The sequence below is a fragment of the Protobothrops mucrosquamatus genome, unplaced genomic scaffold, assembly GCF_001527695.2.
Source record: "Protobothrops mucrosquamatus isolate PMUCROS unplaced genomic scaffold, P.Mucros_1.0 scaffold45, whole genome shotgun sequence".
Lineage (NCBI taxonomy): Eukaryota > Metazoa > Chordata > Lepidosauria > Squamata > Viperidae > Protobothrops > Protobothrops mucrosquamatus.
Window position 1 is genome coordinate 839,974 of NW_015386427.1, and position 22,651 is coordinate 862,624.

The 22,651-nt window shown below is 35.8% G+C and overlaps 1 protein-coding gene across 1 annotated transcript in view; it reads right to left on the reverse strand.

The window, feature by feature from the left end:
* LOC107283629 (LIM zinc-binding domain-containing Nebulette) overlaps nucleotides 1-22,651 on the reverse strand; it is a 193,098-nt gene that overhangs the window by 170,102 nt on the left and 345 nt on the right. The window contains exon 2 of the mRNA XM_015811556.1: nucleotides 20,402-20,496. Within this exon, the coding sequence (XP_015667042.1) occupies nucleotides 20,402-20,496 (95 nt within the window). The remainder of the gene's footprint in view (nucleotides 1-20,401; nucleotides 20,497-22,651) is intronic.

Here is a 22,651-nt window from a genome sequence, read left to right on the forward strand (position 1 = left end):
GATGCAAGCCATTTTCCCATTGAAAAGAGATCAAGCCTCATCAATCTTCTTCAGAAATCATAAGTAAGCCAGGATTGAAACTGGCAACATTCTGTTTATTTTCTGCTCAAGAGAAGGGAAACTAAGTTCATGCAACTCATTCTTTAAATATTTCTTTCACTTCACTTTTGTGTAGAGAAAGCAAGATAATTTTAGTGATTGAGGGATCTATGGCAGCTCACAGCAGGGTAGTAAATATCACTCCTTGCTCTCAGTATTTACATTTCTAAACAGTCAGAAAGAGCAAAAGACATTCCTGACTCATTTTCACACTGCACACTGAGGGTCATCAGTCACCAAAGTTGAGTAGCTTGGACATTGGGCTACTCAATGTTAGGTGTTCTAAGTTTTTGGTACATATTAAACAATTCATAACAAATTCAGAGATGAATTTCGTAATATTTATAAGGATGTAGCTGCTGTTGTGGAGAAAAATGTGGGATTTTATTCTGGTTCAAAATTTAATGTAAATTAATTTAGGAATGTTTATACTGAAAACATGTTTGGGATATTATAAGTAAACAAAAGCTTCAGTGCAGTTCTAAAATAAACATTGCATTATATATATATATACAGAATATATATAAAAGTACCTGGGAAGTCAGTAGTTCTATTTAAAAATGTTATTGAAAAATAAAATAAAGGAGTCCAGCCCAAGAGTGAAATATTTCTGTCACAACTAGGATAGTCTATATTTACATATTAAAAATAATTTTAATCTGAATATTTTTCAATAAATACTAAATACTAAGCAGTATTCATTACAGAGAGTTCCCATCCAAAATCTTAAGGAAATTAATTAGGCTTGCCTTGAGCAAGTTCTAGTAAACAAAACACAATGAAATGCATGAAAACACAAAAATAGGAAATGCTTCCTTACTGAGATTAGTTTCTTTTCTAATGCATATAAAATCACACAATACTTAAAATCTGAACTTCGAACTTTGTATCTTTTTTCTCCCCTTATACTAAATTTATAAATCAAACAGAATGTAGGCTGTGCTATAAAGATGAGTTTGTTCTTTAGAAAAGTACATTTCTGAATATTTTATTTTTTAAAAAACTGCAGTGAAGCAACAGAGCATGCAGTCCTGGAAACGCCTATATTTCCTACCTACTTCTAGTAGAAACAGTCTTTTAATGTTTTGAATCCAGTGGTGAGCTTGGCAGGTAATTAACTGAACACTAATCTCAGAAACAAAAATACACTCACAGAGTCTCCTGCCCTTCTCTTGTTAAGTTATTCATTTCCTAAGAGAGGTTTGTTTTTTTTAAGGGGGTGGGGGGACTAATCCACAGGGAATCTTCATTGCTTTAGGCAACTTCAAGATCCTCACTTCCCAAACATGAAATAAATGCATCAAATATATTCCACCTAAAAATGGCAGTTATCCAGTTTTCTGAAGCTATTATTCATTGTTGCCCCAAGCAAAGAGCAATTCTAAACAGACAATAACTGTTTGTGTTTCTTGCTTTTCCAAAAGTGTAAGTGCCAACTTCCCATGGTGCATTCAATCTTTCACTTCAAAGCAAAAGTAAGCTTAACAGAACAAAGCAGGATTTAAACAAAAATGAAAGATGGAATTGGACTACCCATGGGATAAAATTAAAACTATTAAAAATACCTCAGTAGGATAGCTAGCTGTGGAATAGAAGGAATCACTGGATTTTTTTCTTAAACTCTTCAAGTTATTATTTACTTATTGCAATTATGTATAACTCACTTTCAGAATTAAAATCCTGTCAAAACAACTTACAAACAAAATAAAAAAAACATAAATACAAATTGTTGTTGCTTGCTCTCCTGCCTCTCTCTTCAGGAATGTATACGTGCAAAACCAAAAGTCCCTAGAAAATTCCAGAACATTGTCCTCTTCTTCCTGGCAACACTGATTGAGCTGTTCAGGAGTGTTTCAGTAGTTTTCAGGAAGTTCTCAGAACATAACATCTTGGGTATAAAATGTTTTGAAAAATACCCTGGACAATTGATGATGATAACCAAGAGAAAGTGAAATTATTTTCACTGCAAGCCTAAAAGTTAGGAATTTTCTAAACCTTAGAAAGAGATTCAAATAACTTCTTTCATTGCCCCTTCAATTTCTAACTTACAGGTGGGATGTGTTCCTTACCAACAAATTAACTAAATGCTGCATTGAGTCTGAGCAACTTGCTAGAGACTGTGAGCCTTAAAACTAGAAGGGAGGATATAATCTACTCATTTAATTTTATTTAAATTACATGCATGTAATAGTGCTATTAAAATTTTAATTTCACAGCAAGTTTTTGAAAGAATTTCAATACTCAAAACTTTTAGTCAGTTGGGGGTCTACTTGAACTCTTGAATAAAAGTGTGTTCAAATAAGTGGACAAAATCTATTTTAATATATTTTACTACAATAAAAACAGCCATGCAAATTGTAATCATAAATTCTTTTCATTCACACAAGGTGACTGCATTTCAGGAACCCTACTGAGATCATTTGGTTGGATGATTTTTCCCCCCTCTTTAATGTACTGTACATGCACAATATGCTTGGCTGTAATGGGAACTAGAAAGTCTACAAGTAGTCCTTGACTTACCGTATTACCACAGTTGGGACTAGAATTTCCATTGCTACAAGGTGATTCTTAAAGTAAGTCGTGTCTGATTTTACAACCTTTTTTGTCACTATTAAGTGAATCACTGCAGTTGTTAAATGAATAAAGCAATCATTAAGCATATCTGGCTCCCACATTGACTTTGCTCATCAGAAGCCAGCTGGCAAAGCCACATGACCTCAGGATCCTGCAACCATTGTAAATATATGCCAGTTGCCAAGTGCCAAATTTTGACCATATGATCCTAGGAATGCTGCAACAGTTTTAAGTGCAGGGACTGGTCATAAGTCGCCTTTTTTCAGTGCTGTGGGAACTTTGAATGATTGCTAAATGAATGGTTGTAAGTCAAGGACTACCTATATATAGGACTCCCATATTTTTTTTCTTTTACTAAATTCATTACTCTATTGCTTTTTATTAATAGATAATCCCAAAGAAGGATACAACAAGCTAAAAAACAAAATATCAATATGAACATGCAATATCATAGGTTAAAACCATTGTGAGTAGCTGGAAACAACAGAAGCAATAAGAGCCTATGCGATACGGTGGTTAAGAGATTAACAGCAGGGAAATCCATGTTGAAATTCCTTCACAGCCACAGAAACTTACTGAGTGGTCTTGGGTCAGCCATTGTCTTTTAATCTAATCTACCTGGCAGCATTGCCATATAAACTGCTTTAAACTCTCAGATAAAAGGCAGGAAACAATTTAGGAGGAGGAGGAGGAGGAAGAGGAACAGGAGTGTCTGCAGAAGAGTCATAAAAATCAAGATGAAGGCTACAATTATGTGATGAAAGCCCCAGCCCCTTTTCTTTACATGTTCTAGTAGATAGCTAAAGCATCTATACCTCTTGGATTTACTGCAAAATATTCATATTGATGTTCACAGGTTCAATTAAATTCCCCCAGGGGAAAGAAAAGACTGTATTTGGTTATATAGCACTATATGCATATAAATCAAGCAGAGGGAGAAAGGTGGATGCCTTGATTAAATTTCATCCTGATAGCTACATGTACAATATGCCTATATCAAAATAGCATAGAACATTACAACAGCTCCATCTTAAAAGGAAAAGTAATGTACTCCATTTATAGTTTACCTTTCAAAAATTTGCTTATCTCGGAGCTCTAACACTAACACTTTGGTGACATACTTTATCATCACAAATTAACTTGCTTCAAAAAAAGGTGTATGAGTTACCAAGCAACTGTTTCCAAGAGCTCCTGTAATTAAAATTAAAACCCCAAAATAATATTATCCAAACATTAGAGATTTAATGATTTTAATGAAAATGATCAGAAACATATTTTTAAAGCTAAATTATATCTGATCATTGTTGATCCAATTAGGTTAGTTAAAAAGAGAAGATACTGTATATGTCAGGAAATCTTTAGACACAGAATATTCATTATTCTATCTTACATGTAGGTATAGATGGCTCCTGATCCTAAAATAATATTTGCAACTCATTACTAAAACTGTGTCAACAGAGTTCAAAGTTCAATAAACAAAGTTTACTTATTTCCATTACAATTCACATTGAACTTTAAACACCAATATTACCCAAAATATGAATTTAAGTTGTAATATTATAACTGAACCATTGTTATAATAACTAGCTTGTTATAATAACCCCAAATGACATCACAAATGTATAATGAAATTAGTATGTTGTCTCTAGATGGGGAAAAATCTCATGAGACATGGTCATCACTTTCTAAGCAGAGATATAAAGATTTAAGAGGCCCCTGTGCCGGCATTATTAGGGCACATTTTGAATTTTAATAAATATGAATGAAATCATTGTTCCCCATTTTAAAATAAGAGAAACTGTTTTTGAAGCAATTCAGAACCAACAGGCATAGGGAAAGAAAAGTAAGAAAAAGGAATAAAATTTACGCCCAGCACCAATTCTCAGCATTGTCAGTTAAAGTTTCAAAAGGAAAGATACTGCATCCCCGAACCCCAAAATCTGTGGTAGTTTTCTTAGAGTTAAAAGTTATTAAAAATATTCTGAATGTATTTTACCATGTCCTTGTTTTATATATTTCCTTAGGAATTATAAATGATAATTGGCAATACCATTTGTGGGAATCTAAAAACTGGGCAGGTAGATTTTTTCAGACTTTCCAATATAAGAGTTCTCAGATTACAATTTGAAAAGGAACAGAATTATCTGTACTCTCAACAATATCTGCAAAGGTTTTAATCTTCTTTAGAGAGGCCTGACCATATTCTCAAAAAGCAAACTTCCAAGGAATAGCCATAAGGAAATCTTCCATTAGAAAAAAAAAGTTGACAATCTCTAGAGACTAATGTACAAATTTTATCAGCAACCATTTTTCCATCCTAACCAAAGTCTTTATACCCTAACCAAGTATTTTTCAACCTTCGCAATTTTAAGATGTATGGATTTCAACTCCATATATTAAAGTTCATACACCTCAAAGTTGCTAATACTGAGAAACACTGCTCTAAGGCAATAATTCTCAGTAATTGACAGTAATTCTGTATGAAACTGTTAAGGGACAAAATAAGAAAAAATCTTTAGAAGAAAAAACACTATTTCTTCACAAAAATATATTTCCCACTCAGCTTCACATGAATACTAGATAATACAGATATGAAAGAAATCTGTGTATCTTGCAAAATGTTGTTGGCAGTAATTCCATTAAAACATATCCTTGGCATGGCCTGACATTTAATTATTCTATTAACCTTGCTTTTAAATGTAATAAAGGCCAGTATTCATGTAGCAGCTTGTATTTCCAAGTTTATAGAGGACTGTCCAAATTTTATTTTAAGAAGGAGAAAACGTTTGACAGTGTTTTCTGCTTACAAAAAGAGGCAGAAAATCTTACTTCCAAATGTTTCTATTTATATTTCAATAATTGGCAGCGTTAGGGCAATGCACATCCAGTTTACTCTCGTTTTATTAGTTTTATTTCTACTAATGTTTCTGCTTTCAAACAACAGATAGCTGTAACTGTACAATTTAATCCAGACAATTTAATCCAGACAATTATTAAAACTGCTCTGCAGAACTGGTATCAAACCAGCATAATTATGAGGAAAATGGAATCACTGAAAGCTTAAAAGCATAACACCCTATTTTCAGATATTATCTCCATTAAGGCAAAGTAGATAAGAATTTGGCAATTATTTGAAAAAGCTATTTTTTCTTGTGTTTTTATTTAAACACATGAAAAAACTGCAATTGACTGACTGATGAAATGAATCTATTAGTAAAATGTTCAGACATCTATCGATAGCCTTTTATCAATTATTTATTTTGTGACTTCAACTAGAAAATAAAAAATGGACTTAATTCTTTATTACAGTTACCTTCTCATACATACACATTTCTCAAGAATATATAATTATCTTTTTCCACAGGTTGGCTATGTTACCCTGTTGGAACAAAACAGTGCACTAACAAATATATTAAGAGACAAACTTATTGTTGAGGATGAAATTATCCATGAAGGTTTACGTCATAAAACATATGTTAGGTTTTAAGCTGCCATGAAACACTTTGAAATCTATCTCTGGCACACTCTACTTTTTTTTTTAATTCATGGGAATAGAAATACTATATATGTTTCTATTTGACAATTTGATGTCTTCCTTTCTAATCCAAAATGTGGAACTCCCTATTAGTCTGAGGCATTGTCATTTATAGCCTCTGGCTGTTTTTTATCAAAATGACAAAAAAACATCATGCCACAGGCCCACTCTATTTGGATTATGTGCAATGTCAAAATGCTTATAAGAAATGGGAAGTTCTATTGGCACAATAATACAACAGTACTGTTATTGGAATAACCTATCAATTAGACCACCACTAGCATTACCATTCTCACAGACACTGCTTCTCTGAAGGATTTGGGAAAAGAACAGAAAAATTAAACACTCTTCCATTCCTTTGAAATGCTAGCGTAAGACTCATTGCAATGGAGCACAACGGACTCAGAATTAACAGGCTAATGTTTTATTGGTCAAGATACTGTGCTTATCCAGTACCAATCATCCAACAAATTAGACTAGTGGCAACTCTGTTCCTCCTCCTGTCTCTGAATTATAAAACAAAACAGCACTTGATTGAAAATACTAAGAAATTTCCAGGCTAGTAGCCAGGACTTAGTCTTTCAACACACAGCTACCAACATCCATACTTAATGTTACGGCCCATAGCAACCAAGCATAGCAAAGCAATTATGAATCTGCAAGCTTTTGAAGAACAAAAGGGTATTGAAAGATGGGCAGACTAGCAACTGAGACATAGAGAATATAAAGCTTCATGAAATACAGAAATGAACTTAAATCAAAGAGACTCAGATTCAATTCATAGTCCTGATGCTCAAGGCCTCTCGGGCCATGTCCAACGGGGCAAAGGGAACATTTGCTTCATGCCTTCAATAAAGAAGTACATCAGTAGCAGTAATGAACTCTATTACATTTCAGTATTTGAAATATTCAGAAGATTCTTTTCAAGGTAATAATACTTGTCAGTTAGAATGTATTTCCAGGAACAACAGTCCCTTCAGAGCTCCAGGAGCCCAAGGCATTCTATTTACTAAGTTACTGACTTCAGCAGAGAGATCAATTCTTCTTGTCCTACTTTCTGAGCCTTCTTTATAGAATTGCAAACAAGTGCTTTCTTTGCATTCTGCATGCTCCAAAGCACTTTTATAGAATGAAAACCCGAACATTTCATAACTTTTGACAAATATTTTATGTTAGTCCTCAACTTACAACCATAATTGGGATCAGAATTTCTGTTGCTAAGCAAAGCTTTTGCTAAGTGTGTTGCACCTGATTTTATAACCTTTTTTTACCATGTGATTGTTAAGCAAAACTTCCCCCTTTGACTTGCTTGCCAGAACAAGTTGGGAAAGTCATGCAAAAGAGCTTTGTATAACATAGATAAACACCTGTATACTGTACATACAAAAACACACAGGTATTTACAAGTACACCTAGTATCCCCTTTCAGAAAGAGCCAAAAACAAGAAGAAAAGAATGGAGTAAAAAGAATGAGTAACTACATTGGAAAGAGGAGGTAGGATTAAATATTTATTTATTCATTTGTTTACATTAAATATATACAGGTAATCCTCACTTAATAACCATTCATTCAGGGACTGTTCAAAATTATGATAGCACTGAATAAAGAAATTTACAACTGGTCCTTCAAGTTCTGGCTCTTGAAGTACCCCCACAATCATGTGAACAACTTTTGACCCATCAGCATTTACAAACACCCCAACGCTGTTCCTCCCAACTGATTTTTGTTGTCAACTCTCCACAGGATTCACTAGCCTGACCATTTGTGAGGGAAGTAGCAAATGAATGCTACAGATAGGCGGATGTGTACTGCCCTGTGCACCACTCTTGTCCAGGTCCTTCTTTTTTGCACCAGCCAGGGAATTGTTTCATGCACCAGCTGAAGCTTCCTTTCACAAAAGAAGGACCTGGCCGGCAGGTGAAAGAACGCCAATGAGAAAGAAGATATTGGCTGTATCAGGGAAAAAGGATGCCCCAGCCAATATGCAAAAGAAGGCCAGTATGAAAGAAGATCTTGGCCAGTAGTGCTGCATGATACAATGGGCAAAAGAGAGATTGGGCCAAGCCAGGAGGTGCAGCTGGTGATGGCAAGTAGGCAGGGGGCAAAAAAAAAAAAAGATGGCGGAAGATAGGAGAATAGGGAGACTTGAAGTGACTTAGTCCCTTACCTCTTCCAAGAATGAATTGGATCCAACTGGGCCCTCAAATAATGACAGTGGGGGATTTGCACAACAACGCTAATTTGAATTGCCAAAACTGCCATCACGAAGCAGAGCAGTTACATGACATTTCATATGACATTGCTTAGCAACAGAATTGCTGGTACCAATGAGACCCATTAAGTGGGGAACTTCCTGCAATCAAATGAAACTGGGGGTGACATTCACTGTCACAACCAGATCACTGCATTGCAATACAGTGCTGTTATACTGTTACATTATATACAACTCAGCAGTTGACAATACCTAGTTGTACATATGGAAGAAAGGTTTGGTTAACAATTTGATGGGAAATCATGTAAGGGAACAGCCAAGTTGTAAATAGGACCAGGAAGCTGAAGAAATTTTTTGGCAGAAAGCAGTGGCAAATGACTTTAATACTGTTGTCCAAAAAATTAAACTAATGTGTCCATGAAGTCAGCAAAAGTCAAGCTCAAAGGACACTTTATTTATAAACACATAACTCAAAAAAGACTTTATTTGCATGTACAGAAAATAGCACAGCTTGCACATGTGGTGAATAGACCATTCTACTTTTTGCTACATTAAATGAAAAACAACTGAAAGCTTAAAGAAACTGGACCTCTATAATTTTGTAAAACTGCTTGTTAACAGAAAATGTTTACTCTGCTGTTTTGTTTTGTCTTAGTGTCTTAGTGACACAGAAAACATTCAGAAAATTATCAGATGCCCAGAAAACTATAACCTAGAAAGTCTAAGATGGTCACTAATCCTTACAAATCAAAAATCAGTTTGAGACCCTATTTTGTGTAGATACAGTTAGTCCTTGACTTATGATCAATCACTCAATTATCAAAGTTATGACGACTCTCTCCAGGGGTCTAACAGCCACCCCCATCACATGACTGCATTTCAGGCACCCAGCAACCAACTCACACTTACAAGACTACTTGTACACATGCAGGCATGTACTTTAAAAAAAAGTTTAATGCCATTCAAGCAAAGATTTTCCAAAGATTATGAGCAGACCATAGAAATTACAGAATATACATTTTTATATTTTAGTCCCTTCACTCAGAATGTCAAATATTCTCAGGAAAACTTTTACTTAAGAATCATGTTTTGGACTTCCAGTGGGACGGCGCGCCGATGGCAGCTCTTTTCGGAGCCGTCCTCTTGGGAAGGCGTCAGAGCCAGCATGAACAGCGGCCAGCAGCTGTTCAGCGGCTTGGAACCTTGTGCCCCGGGAGAAGGGGTCGAGGTGAGTACTCCTGGATAGGAGTAGAGTCCCAAAAGCTCTCCCTTTATTTCGGGAGAGCGAAATTGGGTACTCCTCCGGAGTCCGGGAAATCTCCGTCTCCCAAGTGCCTTTGTTCCCTCTTTTTTGGGGAACAAAGCCAGTCGTTGCCTCCACTTCTGTGAATTATAGAAAACTGTGAGTAAATAATAACCAGACGGAACTGATTGACCAGGGGAAACTGGACTTGAGTAACCTAAGACTTTAACTCAATTTATTAACATCTTCTTTAAAGTTAAGTTGAAATGAGGAAAAAAAATGGCTGCGGTTTGTCGTTTTTTTATAGATGAGATTGACTTTCCTTTTTAACTTTCACTTTCCTGCAGTGTTGAATGAAGAGGGAAATTGTTACCCCTTGGCTTAAGGTTGTAACTTTGACATATTTTTTCTTTGGGTTTATGGAAGGTTTTGGTGATTATCTTTTTTCTTTTAACGGAGAGAATTTTGGATTTGGATTCTGGATTTTTCCCCCCTCTTTTTTTTTTCTCCGAGGCTTGGATTAAAGAAGTTTGAAAAATGGCTTTGTTTAATGGAACTTCTGCTTTGTTTAAAGATCTTCAACAGTCTATAAGGATACAGAGAAGAGGCAGTGATGGACTTAGCTGTGACTTTGGGATGCAATTTTAATACTTATAGAAATGGAAAATTATGGTATTGCACTTCAAGGGAAGCAGTTGGGGGATATTATTGCTCTTTCTGGAAGGAGGGAGAAGTGGAAGAAATAGTTGTAAAAGCGGAAACTGGATTGGAAACAACTAAAGAAAATCTATAAGGATACAGAGAAAAAGCAGTGATGGACTTAGCTGTGACTTTGGGATGCAATTTTAATACTTATAGAAATGGAAAATTATGGTATTGCACTTCAAGGGAAGCAGTTGGGGGATATTATTGCTCTTTCTGGAAGGAGGGAGAAGTGGAAGAAATAGCTGTAAAAGCGGAAACTGGATTGGAAACAATTAAAGAAAATCTACAAGGATACAGAGAAGAGGCAGTGATGGACTTAGCTGTGACTTTGGGACTCAATTTAAAAGAAATACTTATAGAAATGGAAAATTATGGTATTGCATTTCAAGGGAAGCAGTTGGGGGATATTATTGTTCTTTCTGGAAGGAGGGAGAAATGGAAGAAATAGCTGTAAAAGCGGAAACTGGATTGGAAACAACTAAAGAAAATTTACAAGGATACAGAGAAGAGGCAGTGATGGACTTAGCTGTGACTTTGGGATGCAATTTTATTACTTATAGAAATGGAAAATTATGGTATTGCACCTCAGGGGAAGCAGTTGGGGGATATTATTGCTTATTTTTAAGAGTATTTTGTAATGTTTATTATTTTAAAAGATCATAAATATTTGATTATGATATTAATTGAAGGGGTGATGGTATATTATATATAATTGTAGGGGTGACGGAATATATTATATATAATTGATAAATTGAAGATATGGCAAAGTTTCTTGTATGATGAAGAGATTGGTGAGGATGGATTGGTTATATTTAGATAGATTATATTAGCTTACATTTGATTATCTTTTTATGAGTTAAAGTATGTTTATATTAGATTAGTTTACAATGGGTAGTTTTATATAGACTTGGGAAGATGAATGTTTAATCCTGTAATCAGTTCTGGGAAGTCCGGGTGGGTTAGGAGGGGACGGGGGTGGGAGGGAGTATAGAAATAGAGTTACTAGTATTGATTTAAGGGGAAGTAGGATATATTAAAATAATAATAGATTATTTATATGTATAACTGAGTTAATTATATTGAAATAATTTGAATTGTATAAATATGATTTTGTTTTGATTAATTGATGGCCTTGCCACCATGTTAAATAAAATTAATAAAAAAAATTGTTGGGGGAAAAAAAAAAGAATCATGTTTTCAGATCTTGCCTATTTTTAGCTTATTCTATCTTGACCTAGCATAAATCTTAATGTGTTTTTATTCCCCAAATCCATAGCATTTACCCCAAAACTAAAAGCCAGTCAACTATGCACTTATATAGATTTTGATAAGAATAAACAATAAAGTAACACAAATAATGCTAAGATTGTATTTATTGAAAACATACAGAGGTAGTCCTTGACTTACAACCATTTGTTTAGTGACTATTCGGTTACAATGGCACTGAAAAAAGTGACTGATGACCGTTGCAGCATCCCCATGGTCACATGATCAAAATTCAAATGCTTGGCAACTGGCTCTTATTTATGACAATTGCAGTGTCCCGGGATCATGTGATCACCTTTTGTGACCTTCTGACAAGCAAAATCAATTGGGAAGCTAAATTCATTTAACAATCATGTTACTAACTTAACAACTGCAGTGATTTACTTAACAACAGTGGCCAGTGATAAAATGGGGCAAAACTCACTTAACAACTGTCCAGCTTAGCAACAAAATGTTTGGGTTCATTTGTGGTCGTAGGTCAAGCAGAAAGATCTTAAGGTAATATAATTCAAATAAAAGGAAGGCAGACTTCTAATAGTAGCATTACAAATGTGCTTTCAATCACTCGTTGGAAAGTCCAGGAAGCCTATCCATTAATGAACAAATTGAAACTTGGATTATGATCAAGCCATTAACTAACCCCATCTTTCAGGTGGGTAACTGAAGTCTAAAAATATACTAACATACTTGTGATTAGGTTATATATTAGGAAAAGGCTTAACTAGGAATCTTTTTACGATACATAGGGATTCTATTCCCTCTGTCCAAAATGGTAATATGTGGATATGTGGCCTCATCTTAACCACAAGATAACACTTTAACACTATAACAATTTTCTGATTCTTCTCGGCACACAATACACACATACACAAACACACACACATTCATTCATTCGTTCATTCATTCCCACTTAACAATTCTACTCATATCAGAATAAAAATCGAAGTTGGTAATGAAATATAAAACCAATTTAGGAAGATTACAGATTCCTGCTGGCTGAAGTACAAGCAAAGACATCAGTTTACCATCAAATCTCAGTCCTCTATGAACAACACAAGTTTGTTTCTGGTGCAGAATTTATTACATTCAGTCTGATCCTTAAAGATTCTGGTATGATTAAAATATATTTAGAATTTTTCTCCTTCTGGGCTGCTGCCAGCATATACAGTGAGGAGCTCTTGCACCAAATTCTACTAGCACCCCACAACAACATTTTTGTTAATATTCATAATTTATTCAATATATTTACATAACAAAACTTATACAAAAGTCTGTAGAGTCAGAATTAAAGACCATCAGTCTTGACAATGAGGGTATGCAAGTATGAAATTAGTGAGCCTATGTTGTTTATATTGTATCTCCTCTTTTTCTTTACAGTAATTGCAACTGGTGCAGCCTTCATGTGCACCAGTATGTTTCCCTGGCTTCACATATACAGACCCACAAAACAAATTGCATCTCATCACATAACTTATAGGAAGAAATTATGTATTTTTGTTGTAGTGTTATTTAGCTCAGTGTTTCTCAACCTTGGCAGCTTTAAGATGTGTGGACTTCATCTCCCAGGAATCCTCTAACCACCGAGAAACACATTTGTGGGGCTTTTTGAAATGAACATTTTTTTTATTTTACTTCATAAAACAACCACAACAAAAATCTCCCCCACACCACACCAGGTTGGGATTTTTGTGCGGCTTCATAGTTACCGCTATTTTGTGCATAAAAAGCTGTCCTTATAAATGCTTCATTAAATCATTTTACTTCTGCTGCTTTAAAGTTTTCAGAATTAACTTAGGGCTTTTGTTTATAACCTTATCTATCCAACCTTAAGTTCCATTTAATTTAAAGCCATATCTAGATGTTAATGTGTTTGTATTCTTACATCTTTTTGCAGCATTTTATCCTATTACACTAACAGAAATGGGAGAATAATCTTGAGTTAGGCTCACCATATCCGGTTGCAAAATTCCAAGTGACCAGCACATAGAGAGATTTTAAAAAAAAGAAAACTGGAGTTTTGCTCCTAGAAATCAGATCTGAACCAGGTATTAAAAGTTGATTTAAAGGTATTAAAAATCATATAAAGGATAATAAAGGTATGAAAATATAACAGAAATTGAATTCAAAAGGGGAAATGAAAATAGTTTTGGCTAAAGTGCAGCAAACATAGATTGCTGGGATAACATATCACTGTTAACAGCCTTGCCATAACAATTCATTTTAATGGTTATGCCATGCTCATGATGTTTTGGGATTGGTTTCCCTCATTCAATCTTAATCAGTAAATTGTTTCTCTCTTGTTATCTGGTATATATTGAGTAATATATTAGTTTAAAAGCTAATGTAATGTACTATAGAATCAGATTTCTATAACATCTACAAGATTTAATTTAGCCCACTAGTATCAACAAATCTACTCTAAACATTTGTAGGTCCAATCATAGATTTACAGATTTATACTGTACATTTTTGTTTTTTACCAGAAATATTTAAACTCTTGAACAGAGGTCTTCAAACTTGGCCCTTTTATGACTTGTGGACTTCAAATCCCAGAATTCCTCAGCCAGGCACTCTTGAACAATGACTGTCCTTAAGTGAAAAATGATAAACAATAATCTACTAAATTGAACTCTTATTTTTGTTATGTAGATTAAGTACATGAACTATTAAATTACTTACTTTTGAACTATATGAGACTTCTTTACATAAGCCTTTGCAGAAATTTGTTATGTTTATGCTCAATTTCAAATTTTAATATACAACTCTATTATTGATTTGCAATAGCTTAGAGTAAGTGCCAAAAATGAAATTAAACTTATGAAGGTGTATTTACAAATCTGACAAAATTAGCAGAAATTGAAGTTCACAAAGGCTGTACTCCATGGGATGAAATGAAATGGTGAAAACATTCTTTTCCATATTGTTCCTCTTCCTGAATCACACCTCAGTGCAGGATAAGGACTGATTTTTAATGAGGATTATGTTCAGAAGAGATATTGACTGAATTTTAGTTTCCTATTTGATGATCATGCTGTTCAAGGTGGTGATATTTAAGCATTCAGAAATACCATTCACCTTTTTCTAACATAGTTAATATCAATGCACACACACACACCAGGAGAAGACCTTAAGGATACCCTTAATAGAGCAACCAGTGAATAACAATACAAGTTCTACAGTCTCATTTACTCACAGGAACAGGACAGCAAACATCCCCCGGGTAATTCAGATTTTATAGACACGATTCTGAAAATGCTCATATTTGAAACAGCAATTTTCTAAGAGGCTCATATCAGCCATATGAATAAGTAAAGCATTCAGTATTAAATATGTAAGTAACATATGTATTAAAATCACTCTTCAAGCTAGGGGATCCTTTGCTCTCTGCAATAATTAGAGTCTTAAAATTTTAAAGTATAAGAAACATTAAAATCAAGTCCAATTAAGAGTAAGAAATTCAAGTTGCTACGTGAAAATTAATCATTTAGCCTTTGCTTTGGTAAACAATTGTAAAACTTTCTCAAATAGTAGTTAATATTTCAATGCCTAAAGAGGCATCTGTTGATATTATAGTTCATCATACAGTCAGCCAAATGTTCAGACTGGATTTGGCATTTTTATCCACCTATTGAGTCCTTCCCAAGGATCTGAGATGTTGATGTTGTCCCAAGGCAGATGTTGATGATGATGATGATGATGATGAAGATGATGATGATGATGATGATGATGATGATGATGATGATAATAATAATAATAATAATAATAATAATAATAATAATAATAATAATAATAATAATAATAATAATAATAAAGTTGGAAGGGACCTTGGAGGTCATCTAATAATAATAAAGTTGGAAGGGACCTTGGAGGTCATCTAGTCCAACCCCCTGTTCAGGCAGGAAACTTTATACCATTTCGGACAAATGGCTGTCCATTTGTTCTTTAAAACTTCCAGTGTTGGAGCATTCACCACTTCTGAGGGCAGGTTGTTCCACTGGTTAATTGTTCTAACTGTCAGGAAGTTTCTCCTCAGTTCTAGGTTGCTTCTCTCTTTGGTTAGTTTCCTTCCATTGCTTCTTGTCCTGCCTTCAGGCACTTTGGAAAATAGCTTGACTCCTTCTTCTTTGTGGCAGCCCCTGAGATACAGTATTCCAGGTGTGGTCTTACTAAGGATTTATAAAGCAGTACTAATACTTCACGTGATTTTGATTCTATGCCTCTGTTTATACAACCAAGGATTGTATTAGCTTTTTTGGCTGCTGCCGCACACTGCTGACTCCTGTTTAATTGATCCTCCACTAGGACTCCAAGGTCCCTCTCACAATTTACTACTTTTGAGCCAGGTTTAGAATGTTTAGAATGGATTTGGTATTTTTATCCACTAATTGAGTTTTTCCCTAAGGCCTGGGATAGCCAGATGTATATAATTGATGGTATTAGAGGTATGACTGCAGGATGCAAGCTGTTCTAAGTAAAGCTGTCTTTTGCAATTGACTGGTGGTGATGTTATTAATGCTGATGGTATTCAACTGCTATTCCAGTTGTTTTGGGATTGCACCCAAACTTTATCTTCTTTTCTGCTGCCTCTAAATACTGCCTTGTCCACTATGAGACTTGTTTGTCTTATCGACAACTGTTAAGTCTGGGGTATTATGTGGCAGGTGCCTGTCTGTTTGAATTCTAAAGTCCAGAGCAATTTAGTTTTTTTCATTCTTTGCTTTCTATATTTTATGGTCCCACCAGTTCTTGCTTGCAGGCAAATGAAATTTCTTGCAGATTTTTTATTAATATTATTTTACCAAAGAGCAGGCCAGTTGTGGAAAGGCAGTCACTGTCTCCAGAAGTTGTGGGTCCTCCAACACTGGAGGTTTTTAAGAAGAGATTGGCAACCATTTGTCTGAAATGGTGCATGGTTTCCTGCTTGAGCAAGGTTCCTTCTAACTTTGTTATTCTGCTATTCAACATTCATTCCCAATAACTCAGCTGCCTTTTGCCTCAATAGGAGTTCTAGTGTCCTGCTAACATTAAAAGGAATATTTAAAAAAAAATAAACTATGGAAAGCAACCTACTTTTGTTTGACCAACTAGATGAAAAGCAAAAGCAGGTAAATAAATTACAAGCAGCAAAAGACAACTTGCCCTTCTCAGGAATCAAAAGAGAACTCTGTTTTCTGAAAGGCAAACAAACACTATGCATACTAAACTAGACATATTGGGCACACATCCCAAGTCAAACATTTTAATATTCCATGTGTTCCAAAAGGAGCTTTGGGGAACCACAAGGAATAGATTTAAATGAAAGTGTTCCATTACCAGTATTCAAAAGTGGATTTAAAAAAATATCCAACATCCAATTAAGGAGTCTATTATCAAACTGAAAGCATTTAGGTTATACTGAAAGAAATAAAATGTTCACTGGAAAAATCCACAATTTATTCCTGGAGAGTACTTATTTTTAATCTATGTGGGCAGTATATTAGAATTGCTCCTAACTTGATTGCATGGATATTTTGCATTAAATACAGATATATTGCATTGAATCCAATTATGATTAATTATTCTGGAATTTAAGTTATCTTAATGACTGGACATTTTATTGTATATACAGTGCCTAAAAAATTATTGCAATTCACACAGTCATATAGAATCATAGAGTTTAAAGTACCTTAGATGTCTTCAAGTCAAACCCTAGAGCAGGAATCCTTATACCATTCTGGACAAATGGTTGTCCAGTCTTTTTTCTTTCTTTCTTTTTCTTTTTCTTTTGAAATCCAGCAATGATGAGCAACCACAACTTAAGGAGATAAGCTGTTCCATTGCTTAACAGCTCTCACAGTCAGAAAATTTGTCCTTAGTTCACATTTGGACTTCCCATTGTAAAGTTTGTTCCCCTGTTCTTATGTAACTTTCAGATGCTAAGTATATGAATCTACTCCCTCTTCCCTGTGATACCATTCTGACATTCCTCCCTCTTCTTCTTTATGCTAACTTCTTCTTTAACTACTCTTCATATTTAGTCTCCAAGCTCCTTACCATCTTCTAGGCAGATGTTTTCAGTTCCTCAGAATATTAGCCCTTTGGATTAAGCTAGACCTAATTCATACATTCAAGAAGTTAAAATAATTGTGTGTTTTTGTACATATAGATGCTTCCTTCAAAAACTGCTCACAATATATACACTACAGCAGTTCACAATGCATAAATAGCACACAAAAGTGATTTGGCAAAAATGAGAAAAACAACACTAAATATTTAGCTAGAACAAGTACTATTTCTAGCTAGCAGTCTAGCTAGCAGTTCTGTTTTGAAATGAAACATCAAAGCAACAGCAGTGAACGGGTGAATTCTATAAACTATGAGGCTGCTGATTAGGATATAAAATAACCTAGTGAGTAAGATGTTGAACTTGGACAAAGGAGATTCAGGTTTAAGTCCTTCTTTAAAGTCAAAATTCCCTAAGTGAAGTTTTGCCTAACATTCTTCACACGGTTATTACTTAAGAAGAAAATGACTGCCTTTGTTCCTGGAGGAAACAAGCAGCATAAATATTAGTAGAGATCTTCAAGTAAACAAACTTAAAACACTCAGAAAAAAGTGGGATATAAATGCAAATATATATATACCTCTGTGTGTGTGTGTGTGTCTGTGCATGTGTTTATCTGTATATACCAGGGGTAGGGAACCTTGGCTTTTATGACTTGTGGACTTCAATACCCAGAATTCCTGAACCAGCCATGCTGACTCAGGAATTCTGGGAGTTGAAGTCCATAAGTCATAAAAGAGTCAAGGTTCTCTACCTCTAGTATATACTCTGTGTGTGTGTGTGTGTGTGTGTGTCTGTATTGTTTAAGGATAGTTGCAGCTGGCACATCTACCATAGCTAGTAAAAAGTATATGGAAGTTATGTGGCCTGAAGTACAACTATCAATATCTGCAAGCAAAGTCCCTGTTTCTTCATGTAAGGTATAATCCTAGCCAAAGGAGCTGTTCACTCTTTTCACTCATACAAACCAAATATTCATTGCATGTAGGGTTCATTGGGATTCATTTTTTTATTGATCTTAATCCAAATCATTTTCATAATAAGAAATGTCACACTGAAAATAGATGCCAATACCCTCTGTGAAAAAGAAAATACTATGAAACAATATTTTTTGTGTAGAATTATAATCACTATTGCACACAAATTATCAAGCCCCAAATAATTACAGGAACATGACAAAAACCGACATAACTGAAGCTGATGACAGATTTTAAATAGGGATATGAATCCTTCAAAAGGAACTATATCTTATTGCATTTTCATATCCTTTCCAAAAACTAGAATATTTCAGTTATTTCTTCAAATGAATAATTAGAATCCAATAAAGTTTCCATTCTTTCTGCATTTCCACTAGTGAAAATATAGATATGTAAATCCAGACTCTACAAATTTGATATGAATGGTTGAAAATAAAGGTAAATATTAATATGTGTTTCCCAGTGCCACTTTATGGAATTAATAGATTCACCTCATATACTAATGCCTTAACATATAATCTAATAAAGATGTATGTCTACCTAAGAAGGGGGGGGCACAATGGCTCAGCAGTTACTAGACTTGTTGGCTGGAAAGTTGGCAGCCCAGGTTCAGGACCCAAGCACCACACAATGGGGTGAGTTCCCGTCCTTGCCCTAACTGCCGCCAACCTAGCAGTTCAAAAGCATGCAAATGTGAGTAGATAAATAGATGCCACTTTGTTGGGAAGGTAACAGCATTCTGTGACATCATACTGGCCACATGATCATGGAAATGTCTTCTTACAGCACTGGCTCAATGGCCTTGAAATGAAGATGAGCACCCCCCCTCCCCATAGTCAGTCATGACTAGCAGAATAAAACTCTACAAGGACTCCTTTACCTTTTTTTTACCTACCTGAAAGAAAAATTAGTTTTCCCCAAAAAAATACCTTTAAACAAGATCATCCTGGACTTACTAACAATATAGCAATATAGAAAGCAAAGAATTTTTCAAAATTTTGTTTTAATCTCTATATTTATATATATGGTATATATATATATTTGGTATATACTCAATTTTGATAAAGATATTTCATAAAACATATCTACCAATCCTTTCATGGTGTTGGCTCCAAAACCATGAGTAGAAACTATATTGGTATTCTTCACCGATTAAGAAACGTTATATGATTTCATTCTAATAGGGCCATAAAAACTCTTGAGAATGATCTTGTATACATTTTTGTATAAACTACAGTCAATCCTTCTGAGTTTGGAGATCATCATTCTAAAACAAAGTTTTTCTGCTTAAATGAAAAATAGACTTTTCTGTACGCTATAAAGATTTCATGCTAAAGAACTTCACAGAGATTGAACGTACTAATTTGAGAAGTTACCTTTTGGTAATATATCTGTCGAAGCCAATATCCATCCTGTCAGTACATGTAAGATAAAATCTTCATCGAGTCAAGTTTGACTGCTGATGATTTCATTAATACATGCATAGATCTTGGCAACAATAAGGAAGTGGTTTGCCGTACCCATTTACTGGAATATTTTTTTTTTACTTTCCCATTTAGCCTATAGTCCTGAGATTTCTGATTACATCTCATCCAAGAAATAATCAGGCTTCACCTTGCTTCTCTTTTTTTCCAAGATCATCCAAATTATCTAGGTTTTGCCACCTGAGCTAATGAGTATGTATGAGTACATTTATGAATACAAATGTATGAATACATTTCTTTAAGTTAACATTTTAACACTTACGCATTGCAGTAAGGCTTCTTTTCATATCCTTTATAGTTGTTCATATTTAGAGCCATTTTGCAGACCTCACAATGAAAACATCCCTTGTGCCAATACTGAAAAAAAATATGTATGGTTATAAGTGGTATCATTGCCAACATATAGTATTTATGCAATGAGTGGAGATGGTCCTTTTAAGATCTGTTAGCTTTCAGGGCTATGAGTAATTTTGGACTCTAGATTTAATGGTCTTACAAAGTAGGGCCTTTAAATGTATATGATTTCAAAATGTGGCAAACATCCTATTCCATTTAATGGGTCACCCACTCATTCTGCTTGGTCAGGATCCTAAAAGTATTCTCGGCTATAGAGAATTTACTTCATTGCTTAAATCAAAAGCTGCTGATTTACAATTTACAATTTACAAATGCCACTCATTCTCCTGGAGCATTTTCATTCATGCTACTATTGATATAGCTTGTGATAATGTTTTAAAGCATTCTCAAGTATTTGGAGCATTTGTGAACTGAGGTCAACAAAGTCATAATGGACTGAAGTTTTGCTTCCAACAGACAATCCCGACTCATTGTTTTTTCATTGGCTCCTTCTGTGTTCTTGGTCCAATGTACACAGAGAAAGGAGGAAATGTTTTGTGAAGGCTGGGATTAAACTGACCCAAATACCAGCATTTCCTTTTGCTTATTAAAAACTTCATGTACAGTTTCTTGACAGTGACCAGAGTTATAAGGTCTCCTCCCAAAATAATAGTATGTCCTTAATCGTGTAACTATCAGCCCTTCATGTCTTTAATCTGCCTTAATTATTGTCTACTGAGTATTTTGTTACTACATTAGTCAAGCCCAATGTGACAGACATCTTACTAAAAATTTTAAAAACATCACATTATCAGGCCATTTACTACATCACATCCTTCTTTTCTAGCTTATCCCACATCATTACTATATGTAGTTTGACTTCATAGGGTTGTTTTTCTCCCCCATTCCAGAAAACATGGTTCCTGTTATTTGAGTAACAGAAGGACATGAGATTAAAATACATAATTTGTCAAGGCAGATCCCCAAACAGAAAACATTAACACCACCCACTTATTCATAGAAAACTGTCCTAATGTCGACCAAAAATTTGTTCATTCCTTTTGGGGGGAGGCGGAGGCATTTTTGTCACAGCATCGCTATTTGCGGTTTCCTTCATACAATCGCCCTTTTGTGATCCCCAGCGGGCTAGACAGAAATCATTTCCCCGAGAAGGGCAGGCTCGGGCGGCGAGGTACTCCTTGTCCCCTCGCGAAGCTTTGCCCACAGAAGCCGGCGGGCGGGCGGCGTTACGTAACAGCTGCTGCCGAAGAAGCCCCTTCTGCATTGCAGCGCTGGAGGCGAAAAGGCAGTTCGAGTCCCAGATGAGGGACTCACCTTTAGGACTTGGGGAGGTCGAAGGGAGCAGTCCCTCAGCATTCATATGGAAGAAAGGGAGGAGGCCTAGTCTCTTCGCTCCTTTTGAAGCCTATCCAGACGAGCAGGTTTGGGGGATGAGGGGCCTGAAGGAGACCCTTTGGAACCTGACAGAGAAGATCAAGCTTCGCCTCCTCCCGCAGGCAGGGCGAGCAATGCGTCAGCTGCAGGGTGACAAGTTCATTACTGAAACCAGCGCCACTGCGATACTGGGGGGGGGGGGTGAGAGGAGGCGCAAGGGCTGCTCAGGCGACTTGCTCGTCGGCTTGCTTTGCTGCCTTCAGCGCTTCCGCTCATCCCCGCTCCCGCCGCAGCCCAGTTCCCAAAGCAAGAGGGAAAAACCAAGCCCGCGCAGTGCTGTTCAGCACGGACCTCCTCTCGAGCCGCCTGGCCCGCAAGGCGCGCAGGCTTTTCTCTCTTTCCATCCGCCCTTCCCGGAACCGCCGTGCAACCACGAGGCTGAACCATCTCTCCGGTTTTCTTATGGAGCTCAAAACCAATACTTTTGCCCGCGTGTAAATTGTACGGCTAAGATCGGAAGAGGGGGGGAGGGGGAAGGGAGAGGAAGAGATGAAATGGCAGGGGCGGGAGCTGCCATCCAAGACAGGTGACAGGTGTCCGGTAGGAAAGGCTCTTCCTAGCCACCGCACATAAAAACATTCCTTTTAAGTTCAATCTCGCCCACCCCAAAGAATCTCGAATGCTCCCCCGCAAAAGGAAACGAGGGCCTCTAAAATGTCCCAGTTTGGAGTCGTTCTACTTCTGCACACGTAAAATCTGAGACGATGCCGGAGAAAAGAGG